Here is a 17100-nt window from a genome sequence, read left to right as displayed (position 1 = left end):
GTTTCCAAAATTCTACCAGCACATCTCCTGTGCTACACGTGGAGAGAACAAGGCCTTCCTCCGCCCTCCCTTTGGCAAATCAGATCACACCTCCATCCTGCACCTCCCCACCTATAGACAGGAACTTATGCGTGAAGCGCCGGTGGTAAGGGCTGTTCAATGTTGGTCTGATCTAAGACTGTTTTGATCACTCGGACTGGGAAATGTTTCCGGTTCCCCTCTAGGAATAGTATTGACGTATACACTGACTTGGTGACTGGATTCATCAGGAAGTGCATAGAGTATGTTGTTCCTACTTTGACGATTAGCAATTATCCAAACCAAAAACCGTGGATAGATGGCAGCAATCGCAAAACTGAAAGCGTGAACCACCACATTTAATCACGACATGGTGACTGGGAACAGCTATGACCTCCGTAAGGCAAAATTATAATACAGGGACAAAGTGGAGTTGCATCTAGTGTCTGAGCTGTTAGATTACATGTGGCAGGGACTCCAGACAGATAATCACAGATTATAATGGGAAAGCCAACCACATCGCGAACACCGATGCCTCACTCCTGGGCAAGCTAAACACCTTTTCTTTGCCCATTTTGAGGAAAACAAGCAAATTGGGCTAACAAGGACTGTGTGCTCCCTATCTCTGTGGCCAACGTGAGTAAGGCCTTCAAGTGTGTTAAATGATAAGAAAAAGTCATACAATTCCAGGTGAACTTACAATGCAGTATAATGGTCCTGTTACGTTTGTTTGACCGCTAGGGCGAAGCAATGAAGTTATATACTGAACAAAAATATAAATGCAACACGTAAAGTGTTGGTCCCATGAGCTGAAATAAAAGATCCCTGAAATGTTCCATATGCACAAAAAGCTTATTTCGCTCAAATTTTGTGTACAAATGTGTTTAGATCCCTGTTAGTGAGCATTTCTCCTGTGTGAAGATAATCCATCCACTTGATGGGTGTGGCATATCAAGAAGCTGATTAAACAGCATGATCATTACACAGGTCAATATCCAGCAACTTCGCACAGCTACTGACGATGAGTGGGAGCTGCTAATAATAATAAAACGCAGGGCTATCGATACTTGGCTAGTCATTCATTGCAGCCCGAGCGAGTACGGAGAAAGCGTGTTGAATAAAAACAGTGACCATGCTGATTATAAACTTAAACATGAACTCACTCAGCTCTTTGCTGTATTCGTTGACAGTCTCTCTGTGGTCATGGTTTTAAAAGTTATTAAATCTTACGTAGGCTAGTAGCCTATTTAACTTGGCTGTGGCCAGGGTCATGGAAGCTCTGTAGCCACGGTGATTTGAGCAATCCGATTGGGCAGCGCAGTAGGTGCACACCATTTAGTCACAGAATTGCCGGTCCGTAAGCGTATTTTGTCTCATGGGAACGCTTTGCTTACCCGGTGCGCAGGACTTTTGAATCAAGTGCACCTACTGGCAACAGCTCAACATGATTTAAATAAAGGAGTGCAAGCCTTTATTGTTCGTTGGCTTTTCTACAGAAATATTTGGTGATCGACTAGGAATGCCTTGAAGATCGACGATCGACCGGTTGGCGACCACTGGATTAGGATATTCTAAATGCAACAGACTGAACACACACTTGCATCCTTAGCAATGAGACAGAGCAAGTAGAGCAGGCATGCCAGCTTGAGGAAGAGAGAGGCAGAAGCTTGCTCTTATGTTTTGGTAATCTGCATCTCGCAATGTCTTGTCTTGCATGACTTCCAAATTCACCAAGTAGCCTAAAGTTCACCTCTTCCTCTTTAGTTTTATTTGAGTTACACAACTTCCCCAGGCCTTCACAACCTATTGGCTGTATCTCGGAAAATGTTTTGTGATAAATGAACAGTGATTTTAATTAAGTGGGGGGGAAAAAACAAAGAAATGTGTTTTTCGGTTTGGGATTTTTCTTAATGTTAAGGATCCCAACTTTGTTTAAACATTTTTAATGTTTAAACATTCCCACCCTTAGTTTCGGTACTAGTTCATTTTTGTTTATCTAAGAAAATACAAAGTGTTGGTATTCCTGATTCCATACAGTATATGATCATGTAATATAATGCCTCATGAGAGCACAATAAGGAATACCAGCACTGTATTTTCTTAAATAAAACACACGATTACGCAAACAACAACACTCAAATAAAGTGCTATATCCATGTGAAATCAATATGTAAACATGTTTCAGACATTGTATAGGTTTATGCTATGTTTTGTTACAAAGAGAAAAAGATGCATACTTGTGTGACTCAAAGGGCATGTCTGTAGTACGCTACTTCTCATTTCCCACTCCAGGCTAATGTGATGGGCTTGTCACTGTTAAGTAGCTTTCTGTAGCCTTGGGGGTCTATCCATCTGTAGTAAGCTTGTAGTGGCCAACTCATTGACAACTTCGGCTTTAGCTTGCTCATTGCTTATGCCTTCAGAAAGTATTCACACCTCTTGACTTTTCCACAATTTGTTACAGCCAGAATTTAAAGTTTAGATTAAGAATTTTAAGTTTAGATTTTGTGTGACTGATCTACACACAATACCCCATAATGTCAGTGGAATAATGCTTTTAGAATGAGTTACAAATTAATAAAAAATGAAAAACTAAGTCAAGTATTCAACCTGTTTTTATGGCGAGCCTAAATAATTTAGTAGTACAAATGTGCATAACAAGTCAGATAGTTGCATGGACTAACTCTGTGTGCAATAATGGTGTATAACATCATTTTGTAATGACTACCCATCTCTGTACCCCACACATACAATCATCTGTAAGGTCCCTCAGTCAGGCGTGTCCGTACTTGTGCTGAAGTCAGGTGCAGGAGAGCAGAGAATTGTGAACAGGCGCACACTTTATTTCGGCAGGAGAGAATATACCGACGGACGCAGCTGCGTCCAAAAACCTCCAACCGACAAGGCAAAGTGTAAAACGTGCAAAAACAGTCACAACCGTCAAATGTATACAAACAGGCTTCGTGAAATAACACGAGGGAAAACGCACGCAAGCCTAGTGCGTACAAAAACACGTATCACAAAAACAATCTTACACAAAAACACGAGGGGGAACAGCGGAATAAATACATGTAGATTGATTGGGGAATGAAAACCAGGTGTGCAGGGAACAAGACAAAACAAATGGATACATGAAAAATGGAGCGGCGATGGCTAGAAAGCCGGTGACGTCGACCGCCGAACGCCGCCCGAACAAGGAGAGGAGCCGACATCGGCGGAAGTCGTGACACCCTCTGTCGAGCATTGAATTTTAAGCGCAGATTCAACGACAAAGACCAGGCTTGTTTTCCAATACCTCGCAAAGAAGGGCACCTATTGGTAGATGGGTAGACATTGAATATCCCTTTGAGCATGGTGAAGTTATTAATTACACTTAGGATGGTTTATTAATATGCCCTGTTGCTACAAAGATCTACAGGGATCCTGTTGATTGAGTGTAAGGAAACTGCCCAGGGATTTTACCATGAGGCCAATGGGGATTTTAAACCAGTCACAGAGAGTTAAATGTCTGTGATAGAAAACTGAGGATGGATCAACATTTATAGTTACTCCACAATACTAACATAAATTAGAGTGAGAAGGAGGAAGCCTGTACAGAATAAAAATATTCCAAAACATGCATCATGTTTGCAACAAGGCACTAAAGTAATGCTGCAAAAGAATTGGCAAAGAAATTAACTTTTTGTGCATAATGTTTGGGGCAAATCCAATACATCACTGAGTTACCACTCTTTATATTTTTAAGCATGGGGGTGGCTGCATTGCGTTATGGGTATGCTTGTAATCGGCAAGGACTAGAGTTTATTTTGGGTGGGGGGTTAAGAGAAAAGGAATGGAGCTAAGCACAGGCATATTCTTAGAGGTTAACCTGGTTCAGTCTGCTTTTCACCAGACACTGGGAGACCAATCTGTATGGTTGAAAGAAATGGGGGTGGGAAAGGAGTGGCTAATATGTCTGGCTGCATATCTGACTGGCATACTTACCTTACTGCAAATTGATAAATTATGTGACTAAACGCAACAAAAAGAAGAAGAAACTGTATTATGAAGCCAAGATCAATGAAAAAAACGTTGGAGTACTTTAAATGAAATTATGGGCAGAAAGACAAATTCAACTCCATCTTTCATCGAATCAGATGGCTTATTCATCACAAAACAATTGGATGTTGCCAATTATTTTAATTATTATTTAATTGGCAAAGTGGGCAAACTTATGCAGGAAATGCGAACAACGAACGGTGAGCAATTGTATTCATGCATTAAAAAAACAAATAATGAAAGAATAGCATTGCCAGTTTAAATTTTGTAAAGTTAGTGTGGGAGAGGTGGATAAATTATTGTTATCGATCAATAATGGCAAACCTCCTGGCATTGACAACTTAGATGGAAAGCTACTGAGGATGGTAGCTGACTCTATAGCCACTCCTATTTGTCATATTTTTAATCTGAGCCTAGAAGAAAGTCTTTGTCCTCAGGCCTGGGGGGAAGCCAAAGTCATTCCGCTACCCAAGAGTGGTAAAGCGGCCTTTACTGGTTCTAACAGCAGACCTATAAGCTTGCTGCCAGCTCTTAGCAAACTGTTGGAGAAAATAGTGTTTGACCAAATACAATGCTATTTCTCTGTAAACAAATTAACAACAGACTTTCAGTATGCTTATAGAGAAGTGCACTCAACATGTACTGTACTGACACAAATGATGGATGATTGGTTGAAAGAAATTTATAATAAGATTGTGGGAGCTGTACTGTTAGATTTCAGTGCAGCCTTTGATATTATTGACCATAACCTGTTGTTGAAAAAACATATGTGTTATGGCTTTTCAACCTCAGCTCTGAATCCATGATATCAAATCAAATCAAATTTGATTTGTCACATACACATGGTTAGCAGATGTTAATGCGAGTGTAGCGAAATGCTTGTGCTTCTAGTTCCGACAATGCAGTAATAACCAACAAGTAATCTAACTAACAATTCCAAAACTACTGTCTTATACACACAAGTGTAGGGGGATAAAGAATATGTACATAAAGATATATGAATGAGTGATGGTACAGAGCGGCATAGGCAAGATACAGTAGATGGTATCGAGTACAGTATATACATATGAGATGAGTATGTAAACAAAGTGGCATAGTTAAAGTGGCTAGTGATACATGTATTACATAAAGATGCAGTAGATGATATAGAGTACAGTATATACATATGCGATGAATAATGTAGGGTATGTAAACATTATATTAGGTAGCATTGTTTAAAGTGGCTAGTGATATATTTTACATAATTTCCCATCAATTCCCATTATTAAAGTGGCTGGAGTTGAGTCAGTGTGTTGGCAGCAGCCACTCAATGTTAGTGGTGGCTGTTTAACAGTCTGATGGCCTTGAGATAGAAGCTGTTTTTCAGTCTCTCGGTCCCAGCTTTGATGCACCTGTACTGACCTCGCCTTCTGGATGATAGCGGGGTGAACAGGCAGTGGCTCGGGTGGTTGTTGTCCTTGATGATCTTTATGGCCTTCCTGTAACATCGGGTGGTGTAGGTGTCCTGGAGGGCAGGTAGTTTGCCCCCGGTGATGCGTTGTGCAGCCCTCACTACCCTCTGGAGAGCCTTACGGTTGTGGGCGGAGCAGTTGCCGTACCAGGCGGTGATACAGCCCGCCAGGATGCTCTCGATTGTGCATCTGTAGAAGTTTGTGAGTGCTTTTGGTGACAAGCCAAATTTCTTCTGCATATGGCAATCTATCTAATATAACTCAAAGGGTTTTCTTTAATGGAAGCTTCTGTAATGTCAAACATGTAAAGTGTGGTGTACCGCAGTGCAGCTCTCTAGGCCCTCTACTCTTTTCTATTTTTACGAATGACCTGACACTGGCATAAAACAAAGCATGTGTGTCCATGTATGCTGATGATTCAACCATATACGCATCAGCAACCACAACTAATGAAGCCACTGAAACCCTTAACAAAGAGTTGCAGTCTGTTTTGGAATGGGTGGCCAGTAATAAACTGGTCCTGAACACCTCTATAACTGAGAGCATTGTATTTGGTACAAATCATTCCTTAAGTTCTAGACCTCAGCTGACTGGTAATGAACAAGTTGAGGAGACTAAATTACTTGGTGTTACTTTAGATTGTAAACCGTCATGATCAAAACATATAGATTCAATGGTTGTAAAGATGGGGAGAGGTCTAGCCGTAATAAAGAGATGCTCTGCTTTTTTGACACCACACTACAAAAAGCATGTTCTGCAGGCTCTGGTTTTGTCTAATCTTGATTATTGTCCAATCGTGTGGTCGAGGGCTGTAAGGAAAAACCTAGTTAAGCTGCAGCTGGCCCAGAACAGAGCAGCACATTTAGCTTTTAATAGTAATCAGAGGGCTGACATAAATATTATGCATGCCAGTCTCTCTTGGCTAAGTGTTGAGGAGAGACTGACTGCGTCACTTCTTCTTTTTATAAGAAACAATGTGTTGAAAATCCAAAATTGTTTGCATAGTTAACGTACACACAGCTCTGACACTCACTAATCCCACCAGACATGCCACCAGGGGTCTTTTCACAGTCCCCAAATCCAGAACAAATTCAAGAAAGCGTACAGTATTATAATAAAAAATAAACAGAATAAACAGCAAACATGGTTTCAAAAAACAGATAAAGCAACAACTTGCGGCACAACTCCTCTCCCCTATTTGATCTAGATAGTTTGTGTGTATGCATTGATATGTAGGCTACGTGTGCCTTTTTGTAATGTAGTTCTGTCTTTGAGTAGTTCTTGTCTATTGATGTTCTGTATTATGTCATTCTGTATTATGTTTCATGTTTTGTGTGGACCCCAGGAAGAGTAGCTGCTGCTTTTGCAACAGCTAATGGGGATCCTAATAAAATACCAAATACCAGATCCACCTTTCAGCAGGACAATAACCTAAAATGCAAGGCCAAATATACACAAGTTACTTACCAAGACAACATTAAATGTTCCTGAGTGGCCTAGTTACAGTTTGACTAAAATTTGCTTAAATTTTGGCATGATTTAACAGAACTTTAAGAACAAAAAAAAAGTATTATAGGCAAATATTGTACAATCCAGGTTTGCAAAGCTCTTAAGAGAGTTACCCAGAAAGACCAACAGATGTAATCGCTGCCAAAGGTGATTCTAACATGTATTGACTCAGGCGGTTGACCACTTATCTAATCAAAATATTGTTTAACTTTACAATTTTTCTTCCACTTTGACAGTATTTTGTGTAGATCATTGACAAAAAAAATTGCAATCAAATCCATTTGAATCCCACTTTAACACAACAAAAGTGGAACAAGTCTAAGGGTGTGAATACTTTCTGAAGGCACTGTAGAGCTTGTATTACCTATTTGCTGAAATGGGTGTGAGAGGGCGAAGTTCGTAACGTGGCTCGAAAACACAATGTTGTTCTCAATGAACAAGAATGTGAGCATATCTGCGGCTATAAACATACTTATCGCTCTCAAATGTCTTTGGCCCGGTCAGAATCTGCTGTGAAGGGCTGCTTGAATACAGACGGGAGACAAGGTTGTTTTCTTTGCGTTTCCGTCCTGCTCCGTTGGTATGAATACTGGGGTGGTGTTGGCGTAAATGTGTCAACATGTTTGAGGTGTTGGCAGCTGCATAGGCTATTCTCGTTGAGCAGTGGCGACATACTCTATCTGTCCATCGCCGTTGTAATCTACTGGGAAGCCAAAATGTTTTTCAAACTGGAGATTTAAACGATGAGGGAAAATCCTCCTGGTTTATCGACCCCCAACACTAGTCATTGCACAGAACTAGTTCCCGGCTGCGCCTCTCTAAAGTACAGTTTGGAATTCGCCAATTAAGATTTTAATTCTCATTACATCATGTGCAATAGGCTTTAGTTGATTTAACGGAATAGACCATGTTTACTTCAGCTCAGATTTACTCAAGGCATACACCGCAGTGTAGTCATAGCCTATTCCTAGAGTAAAAAAAAAAAAAATGTTACATATTTTTTTAATGTAATCATTCAGGTTCAGTGCAGACCGACCCGAGGTGTCCGTACCGAATGGTTCGATACGAATACGTGTACCGTTACATCCCAACAAGAAAGCAAAGGCTACTGAACTCATGAAGTGCATTTAAGGATCATATCACCTCCACTTTACCCGACACCCTAGATCCACTACAATTTGCATATTGCACCAACAGATCCACGGATGACACAATTGCACTGCACACTGCCCCATCCCACCTGGACAAGAGGAATACATATGTAAGCATGCTTTTCATCAACTACAGCTTAGTGTTCAACACCATAATGCCCTCCAAGCTCATCACTAATCTCAGGGCACTGGGTCTGAACCCCTCCCTGTGCAACTGGGTCCTAGACTTCCTGACGGGCCGACCCCAAGTGGTGAAGGTAGGCAACAACACCTTTATCAGGCTGATCCTCAACACACGGGCCCCACAGGGGTGTGTGCCCAGCCCCCTCCTGTACTACCTCAGGAGGCTGAAGAAATTTGGCTTGGCCCCTAAGACCCTCACAAACCCTCACAAACTTTTAAAGATGTTCTGCCGGGCTGTATCACCACCTGGTACGGCAACTACACTGCCTGCACTCAGACATCTACCGTGTGTCACAGGAAGACCAAGAAGCTCATCAAAGATCTCAGCCACCCGAGCCACGGCCTGTTCACCCCGCTACCATCAAGAAGTTATTATTTATTTGGACATCACACATTATAGTCTTATTCTTATACAGACATCGTACACACTCTCACTAAATCACATCCAATATCATACACATCAACATACTCAGATTTACTACACACATAATATCTTGTCTCAATTTTCTTGTCTCAATCCCTCACGACGCCAGGACAGCGGAGTCAATCACCACCTTCCGGAGACACCTGAAACCCCACCTCTTTAAGGAATACCTAGGATAGGATAAAGTAATCCTTCTCACCCCCCTTAAAAGACCTAGATGCACTATTGTAAAGTGGCTTTTCCACTGGATGTCATAAGGTGAAAGCACCAATTTGTAAGTCGCTCTGGATAAGAGCGTCTGCTAAATGACTTAAATGTAAAAATGTAAATGTTCTAACATCTGCGGCATTGGGAATAAAACAAACAGGCAAGGGAATAAAACAAATATTGCTAGAACCTATTTCTTGAATTCTAAATATCAAACATTTGAAAGCTCTACTTTTGACCGTCATAATACGTCCGATGGCAGTAACTTTACAAGCACTAATTATTGTCAATTTAGACTGAGAATAGTATCTAGTTATGGTAAGGGGTGAAATAAGTACAGCCAGTAATAATTCAAATGGTTTAGCAGATTATTAAAAAAAGATCCGTCTTTACATGGCTAAAAGAAAAGGAATGTAACAATTACTGTTTACAGGAAACTCACTCTACATCCTTAGATGAAGTTGCGTGGAAAAAGGAATGGGGTGGTGAAATAATTTTCTGTCATGGACAAAAGAAGTCAAAAGATGTGATGATATTAATGAACAAATATTACGATCTGAATGTGCAAATAGTCAGGAATGTTTCGCAAGGAAGGTGGATCCTTTTGAATATGAAAGTGGACGAAAACGAGATTTGTCTCATTAATCTATATTGTCCAAATCAGGATTATCCGTACTTTTATATCCGTACATTTATACCAATTTATGGTTGAGTCTCCGCAGGGTACCGTGGTATTGGGATTCTCTTGGCTCCAGCGACACAATCCCTCCATTGACTGGGCTACTGGTGCCATTGTGGGCTGGAGCCTGTCCTGCCACACTCATTGCCTGAAGTCAGCTCTGCCTGCCCCGGGAAGTGTTCCTGGGGGCTTGAAAATTGCCCCGACCTCTCCGCCAGCTTCGCAGAGTACCAGGACCTCCGGGAGGGGTTCAGTAAGGCCCGGGCCACTTCGATTCCGGTATCCAAGAAGGTCAAGCCTGAGGCGCTGGCGTGCCGCGACTACACCCCCGGAAGCCGAGGCCTTTCCCCCCCGCTCCAAGATCATTAGCCCCTCTGCTGTTCATCCTCTGTTGCCCCTTACTCTCCGTATTTTTCCTACCCTTTCTGTGTCTAGAGTCTAAAACCATGTCTGACTGCCCCTTGTCTTCTGTTTCTAGGCCCATCCCTTCCCCCCGTGTCATTGGTGGCCAGCCAGCGTACACGGTGAGACGCCTCCTGAGGGTTCGGGGCAGGGATTTCCAGTACCTGGTTGACTGGGAGGGTTATGGCCCGGAGGAGAGGTGCTCTGTTCCCGCTAAAGACATCCTGGACCCGGGCCCTCATTGCCGACTTTCACCGCCGGCACCCCCAGTCAACCAGGTATCCGCCCAGGTGGAACGCCAGGTGGCGTCCCTAGGGGGGTGGGGGGGGTACTGACACGTCCTGATCTGTTTCACCTTGTGCTTGTCTCCATCCCCTCCAGGTGTTGCCCATCTTCCCCACTTAGCCTCTTGGTATTTATACCTATATTTTCTGTCTGTATGTGCCAGTTCGTCTTGTTTGTTCAAGTCAACTAGCGTTTGTCTCTGCTCCTGTTTTTCCCCAGTCTCTCCTTTTCTCATCCTCCTGGTTTTTGACCCTTGCCATTCTTGACCCTCTACCCGCCCGCCTAACCACTCTGCCTGTCCCTGACCCTGACCCTGCCTGCCGTACTGTTCCTTTGCTCCGCCTCTGGATTACCGACCTCTGTCTGACCTGAGCCTGCCTGCCGTCCTGTACCTTGGCCTCTACTCTGGATTATCGACCCCTGCCTTCCTTGACCTGTCGTTTGCCTACCCCTGTTGTTACAATAAACATTGTTACTTCACACAGACTGCATTTGGGTCTTACCTTGATTCCTGATATATAGATTACTGCAGTGTTGGAGCTAGAAACATAAGCATTATGCTGTACTTGTGATAACATCTGCAAATCTGTGAATGCGACCAATACATTTGATTTGATTTCATGCTCTTCCTGCTGCCTCTCTGGAAATTCAGGACTTTTAATTAAGATTGTTTTGCTGACAAATGTCGCAACAGAATTAAGCATCATCTTGGCGAATATAGAATATTTATATCTGAGAGAGAGAGAGAGACTTTCCTCTGTCAAGTATTTTGTTCTATAGAGCCTAGCTAATACCTTTTCTCAACCCTATTTTCCAGGTGGTGCTCCTGTCTGCCACCATGCCTCAGGATGTGCTGGAAGTCACCAAGAAGTTCATGCGTGACCCAATCCGTATCCTTGTGAAGAAGGAGGAGCTCACCCTGGAGGGTATTCGCCAGTTCTACATTAACGTGGAGAAAGAGGTATTGCTGTTCTAGATGCTTGTTCTAGAAAAGTATATATAGATCAAATATAAGGCTCTTTATATATGCTTGTGATACAAGAGTTTCGTGAGGCTCTTTGCTCTACTAGTAATAAATAATAATAAATCAACTCATGGAGCATCCTATATGTAAGTAAAACAGTTGATTTTAACATTTTTAAAAATGTATCTAAAAGAAGAACAAAGGTCATGAAGTAGACACATTTTGTCAATACAACACAGTAACTCTTTGGGCTCGGAATTGCCTGGGATCTCAAGATACGATATGCAATTCTGTGATTATATTGCCAATTGAGGTTTCAAACATATTGCTCACCATACGTCTGCTTCAGAGGGACAAGAGAGAGCCGTGAGAAAACAAGTTTTGATCAGTTATGGAAATAAGTGCTCAAATCAAATTGGCTCCCTATTTAACACCAGACTGCAACATTCTAACAGTGTAATTAATAAATGTCATATAAGCTATCCCAAAATATTCATTTTTTTGATTGTGTTTACGAAGGCCTTGGATAGCATTGGAATACGATTTGTATTTAATTTAAAATAACACAATAGTGTTTTCATTAGTTTGTTACTGTAGGCTATATGTAAAAACAAACAAACAAATTCATTAAAGAAGCAGTGCGGCTTGGTTGGGTTGTGTAGCGGAGGACGCATGACTTTCAACCTTCGTCTCTCCTGAGCCCATACGGGAGTTGTAGCGATGAGACAAGATAGTAGCTACTAAACAATTGGATACCATGAAATTGGGGAGAAAAAGGGGTAAAATTCAAAAACAAACAACAACAAAAAGTGTTCAATCTATTTTATTGGTTGAATGCCTGTGTTACAACTACAGTATGAAACAGAAAGCATATGTGTTGGAACACGGTAACAGCTTTTTATAATGACAACATTTTTTTTTTAAATACCCCAACCACGAGCCGTCTAATGATGAAAACATCTCTAACCTAAACATCATTATAAGTGCCAAGTGGCCTTGTTAAAATCAGAACAAAAGCAATAATGGCATTATAATGGGCTCCAAATGTATTGAGACAGTAAACAAAACTTATTTTTGTTTAGGTTGAGTTTCGGGGTGATTATCAGCTGGGAAATGCACTTTCACTTGTCGGGAGAAGGAGCAGAGCAGGCCCTACTGTCGGGAGAAGGAGTGGCAACGGGGGGAACCATAAAAATATGACTGGTTAGAACTCCAGTTCTGATACTGTATGTAACTATCGAATTTTGCAACACCCCCCTCACTAGTAACTGTTCTGACCACATACAGTTGTAGTCGGAAGTTTATATACACAATAGCCAAATACATTTAAACTCAGTTTTTCACAATTCCTGACATTTAATCCTAGTAAGAATTCCCTGTTTTAGGTCAGTTAGGATCACCACTTTATTTTAAGAATATGAAATGTCAGAATAATAGCAGAGAGAATTATTTATTTCAGATTTTTATTTCTTTCATCACATTCCCAGTGGGTCAGAAGTTTACATGCACTCAATTAGTATTTGGTAGCATTGCCTTTAAATTGTTTAACTTGGGTCAAACGTTTTGGGTAGCCTTCCACAAGCTTCCCACAATAAGTTAGGTGAATTTTGTCCCATTCCTCCTGACAGAGCTGGTGCACCTGAGTCAGGTTTGTAGGCCCCCTTTCTCGCACACACTTTTTCAGTTCTGCCCACAAATTTTCCACAGGATTGAGGTCAGGGCTTTGTGATGGCCACTCCAATACCTTGACTTTGCTGTCTTTAAACCATTTTGCCACAACTTTGGAAGTATGCTTGGGGTCATTGTCCATTTGGAAGAACCAGCTTTAACTTCCTGACTGATGTCTTGAGATGTTGCTTCAATATATCCACATCCTTTTCCTCCCTCATGATGCCATCTATTTTGTGAAGTGCACCAGTCCCTCCTGCAGCAAAGCAACCCCACAACATGATGCTGCCACCCCCGTGCTTCACGGTTGGGATGGTGTTCTTCGGCTTGCAAGCCTCCCCCTTTTTACTCCGAACATTACGATGGTCATTATGGCCAAACAGTTCTATTTTTGTTTCATCAGACCAGAGGACATTTCTCCAAAAAGTACAATCTTTGTCCCATGTGCAGTTACAAAGTGTCGTCTGGCTTTTTTATGGCAGTTTTGGAGCAGTGGCTTCTTCCTTGCTGAGTGACCTTTCAGGTTATGTCGATATAGGACTCGTTTTTACTGTGGATATAGATAATTTTGTACCTGTTTCCTCTATCGTCCTTTGCTGTTAATTGATTTGCACTTTTAGCACCAAAGTACATTCATCTCTAGGAGACAGAATGCGTCTCCTTCCTGAGCGGTATGACGGCTGCGTGGTCCCATGGTGTTTATACTTGCGTACTATTATTTGTACAGATGAACGTGGTACCTTCAGGCGTTTTGGAAATTGCTCTCAAGGATGAACCTGACTTGTGGAGGTCTACAATTGTTTTCTGAGGTCTTGGCTGATTTCTTTTGATTTTCCCATGATGTCAAGCAGAGAGGCATTTGAATGTAGGCCTTGAAATACATCCACAGGTACACCTCCAATTGACTCAAATAATGTAAATCAGAAGCTTCTAAAGCCATGACACCATTTTCTGGAATTTTCCAAGCTGTTTAAAGGCACAGTCAACTTAGTGTATGTAAACTTCTGACCCACTGGAATTGGGATAGTGAATAATCTGTATGTAAGCAATTGTTGGAAAAATTACTTGTGTCATGCACAAAGTAGATGTCCTAACTGACTTGCCAAAACTATAGTTTGTTAACATTAAATGTGCGGAGTGGTTACAAAACGAGTTTTAATGACTCCACCCTTAGTGTATGTAAACTTCCGACTTCAACTGTAGAATACTAATCAGTAAGCAGGTTTCCAATGACCCAGGTCTATTAGACAAAAGCTAAAATCTTTGCGACATCTGTAATGGAAACGGCAGATAGAAAACATTTTCTAAAGATCAAAAAAATATATATACTTTTTTACATACGTTCAACAGGGGTAGATTTTTATTTTGTGGAACCTTTGTTGTGACAAATGATGCTGGAAACAGTTTTTGCTGAACCATTTTGAATTTGTGGGGCACGTGGTGTCATCACGTAACTATAAAGCTCAACATTTAGTTCTAAATTATACTGCTTGCAAAATCATTTTTTCGAACTATACAAATGTTTTTTTCAGGACATTGACTGACTTTAAAGAATGCCGGAATTGCTTCGCTTTTCTTTTCTGGTTGGCTGGCAAGTTTCACCGCTACAGGAGTGCAAGTTTCACCATGCCACGAACCGTGGCTATATGTTAACACATGAGAATGATTAGAATATGGCAAATATTAGTCGATTTTTGCATTCTATGTATGCTGGTGTGAGGGCATACAGGCTGTCGGCAATGTATTAATGCGCAATTTAATGGTAACACTTTTAATCACTTCATTTTGTTTTGACACTGTAGGGTTTTTGCGAAAGTGTGACGTCATTACATCCAGCTGAGTTTATCGATACAAGATATTTCAATGGAAAACGCACCGTAGCAGGCAATTGTCGCATGTATTTTCTGTGCAAGCATTCTAAATGTTGACCATCACTGGAAAGGTTCATGAAAACATAGCTAGTGAGGAGTTTAGAGATTGCCTCTCCTTCGTTAAACTTGTAGTACTTGATTATTTGATTATCAAGATGGTTGATTTTGATTGAAAAAATCTTTCGACAGTGATACTAATAATGTGCAGCTATATCCTTTTAAGCACCCTTTTAAATGTTTTTGGGGTCCCGAGTTCCCTCCGTCTCCCATGCTGTTAGAGGAACGGTGTTCGTTGGCAAGAAAGCAGACTGCTCTCCACCGTGGCTGGGATCTCCCTCTCCACTACTTAGCTATAAAGTAACGTTACTCCCATGTCTTCAGTCTCAATTCAACCCCCTTTCCATTGTTAGGAGTGGAAGCTGGACACCCTGTGTGATCTGTACGAGACCCTGACCATCACCCAGGCTGTGATCTTCATCAACACCCGCAGGAAGGTGGACTGGCTGACTGAGAAGATGCATGCCAGGGACTTTACTGTCTCTGCCCTGGTAAGAGCTCCTGCACCTCCAGCTCTGTGTCCATGTCCCACAGTGTTGTCATACCTAACACCCAGGTATGTGTTTGGTGATGGATATACAAAGGGGCAAAAAAGTATTTAGTCAGCCATGAATTGTGCAAGTTCTCCCACTTAGTGACAAAGATAGTTCCTATCTTTGTCACAAAGTTCCTCCTGTACTTCTTAGTGCCTCTTTACATTTACATTTAAGTCATTTAGCAGACTTTGTGCAGAAAACATCCCGTTGATCTGGTTAGATCAGCATTTGTATGATTCCCATAGATCATTATTTGTCTGATTCCCATAGATCAGCATTTGTATATTTTCCATAGATCAGCATTTGTATATTTTCCATAGATCAGCATTTGTATGATTCCTATAGATCAGCATTTGTATGATTCCCATAGAACAGCAGTTTTGTATATTTTCCATAGATCAGCATTTGTATGATTCCCATAGAACAGCAGTTTTGTATGATTCCCATAGATCAGCATTTGTATGATTCCCATAGATCAGCATTTGTTGTGTCTTTTTTATGATTTTTGTAACTGTTTGATCTTGGTACGGTATCGAGATTCATGAAATGCTTGTGGCGTTCATTCACTAAGGTGATGTCAGATCCAGGCTAACTATCTTGTCTGACTATAAGTGGCTCGGTATAAGAGTGTCTGCTAAATGTAATGTCATCCTTCCTCCCCAGCACGGTGACATGGACCAGAAGGAGAGGGACCTGATCATGAGGGAGTTCCGCTCTGGCTCCAGCCGTGTTCTCATCACCACAGATTTGCTGGTGAGTTGAGTTCAGGACTACCTTGGTAGAGCACGTTGTGCCCTGAATCTTTTCATATGTTGGATGTAAAATTATGTTAATATCTTATTATATTAATTGAATGTGTAAGTGGGCTCTATATGATTTATTTAATTAGCCTACTCTTAATGAACAGTGATGACAAAGTTTGAATCAAGTGGCAACATGTATACATTTTTAGTATGTGATCACTGTTGGATCTGAATCCATAACCTTTGGCATTGCTATCACCACACTCTTACCAACTGATCCACACAGGACTATGCTAGCCTGCACCAGTGTTCAGGGTAATAAAGCAATGGCAGCTAGAGGTCAGGCATTGCAGGAATGCTGATCATGTTTCTCCTTTCAGGCCCGAGGAATTGATGTTCAGCAGGTGTCTCTGGTTATCAACTATGACCTGCCGACCAACCGTGAGAACTACATTCACAGGTAGGAGGGACCCTTAGGGATGAGCGGTATAGCGTATTTTACTATATACTGGTATTGATGCAGAGGCCTGAATGTTTGGTTTGTTAAATGTGATATGCTACGACCACTTGCGCTCAGTCTGCATGGTTAATGGGGCGGCAGCGTAGCCTAGTGGTTAGAGCGTTGGACTAGTAACCGGAAGGTTGCGAGTTCAAACCCCCGAGCTGACAAGGTACAAATCTGTTGTTCTGCCCCTGAACAGGCAGTTAACCCACTGTTCCCAGGCCGTCATTGAAAATAAGAATGTGTTCTTAACTGACTTGCTTGGTTAAATAAATAAAGGTAATACAGCACTTGCGACAAGATGTTGATGAAAACGATGCTCATTTCCACTTTGCTTCTTAATATAAATCCACAAGCGTTCTATAATTACACTATTAGGTTGTGTGTCTTGCGGTGTGCAAACAGCTAGTGT

At 41.5% G+C, this 17100-nt stretch overlaps 1 protein-coding gene across 2 annotated transcripts in view; it reads left to right on the top strand.

Moving 5' to 3' along the window:
• LOC115135421 (eukaryotic initiation factor 4A-I) overlaps positions 1-17100 on the top strand; it is a 36713-nt gene that overhangs the window by 15026 nt on the left and 4587 nt on the right. Inside the window, exons 7-10 of one of the 2 annotated variants that reach the window (XM_029670098.2) lie at positions 11165-11308; positions 15261-15398; positions 16107-16196; positions 16567-16646. In XM_029670098.2, coding sequence (XP_029525958.1) covers positions 11165-11308; positions 15261-15398; positions 16107-16196; positions 16567-16646 — 452 coding nt within the window. Of the gene's footprint in view, positions 1-9703; positions 10133-11164; positions 11309-15260; positions 15399-16106; positions 16197-16566; positions 16647-17100 lie in introns of those variants that run through there. The other variant, XM_065023479.1, reaches the window with a different exon arrangement.

This window comes from Oncorhynchus nerka, linkage group LG10 (genome assembly GCF_034236695.1).
Source record: "Oncorhynchus nerka isolate Pitt River linkage group LG10, Oner_Uvic_2.0, whole genome shotgun sequence".
Taxonomy (NCBI): Eukaryota; Metazoa; Chordata; class Actinopteri; order Salmoniformes; family Salmonidae; genus Oncorhynchus; species Oncorhynchus nerka.
The sequence above is the reverse complement of the archived record's forward strand: the minus strand, read 5'-3'. Positions and strand labels throughout refer to the sequence as shown.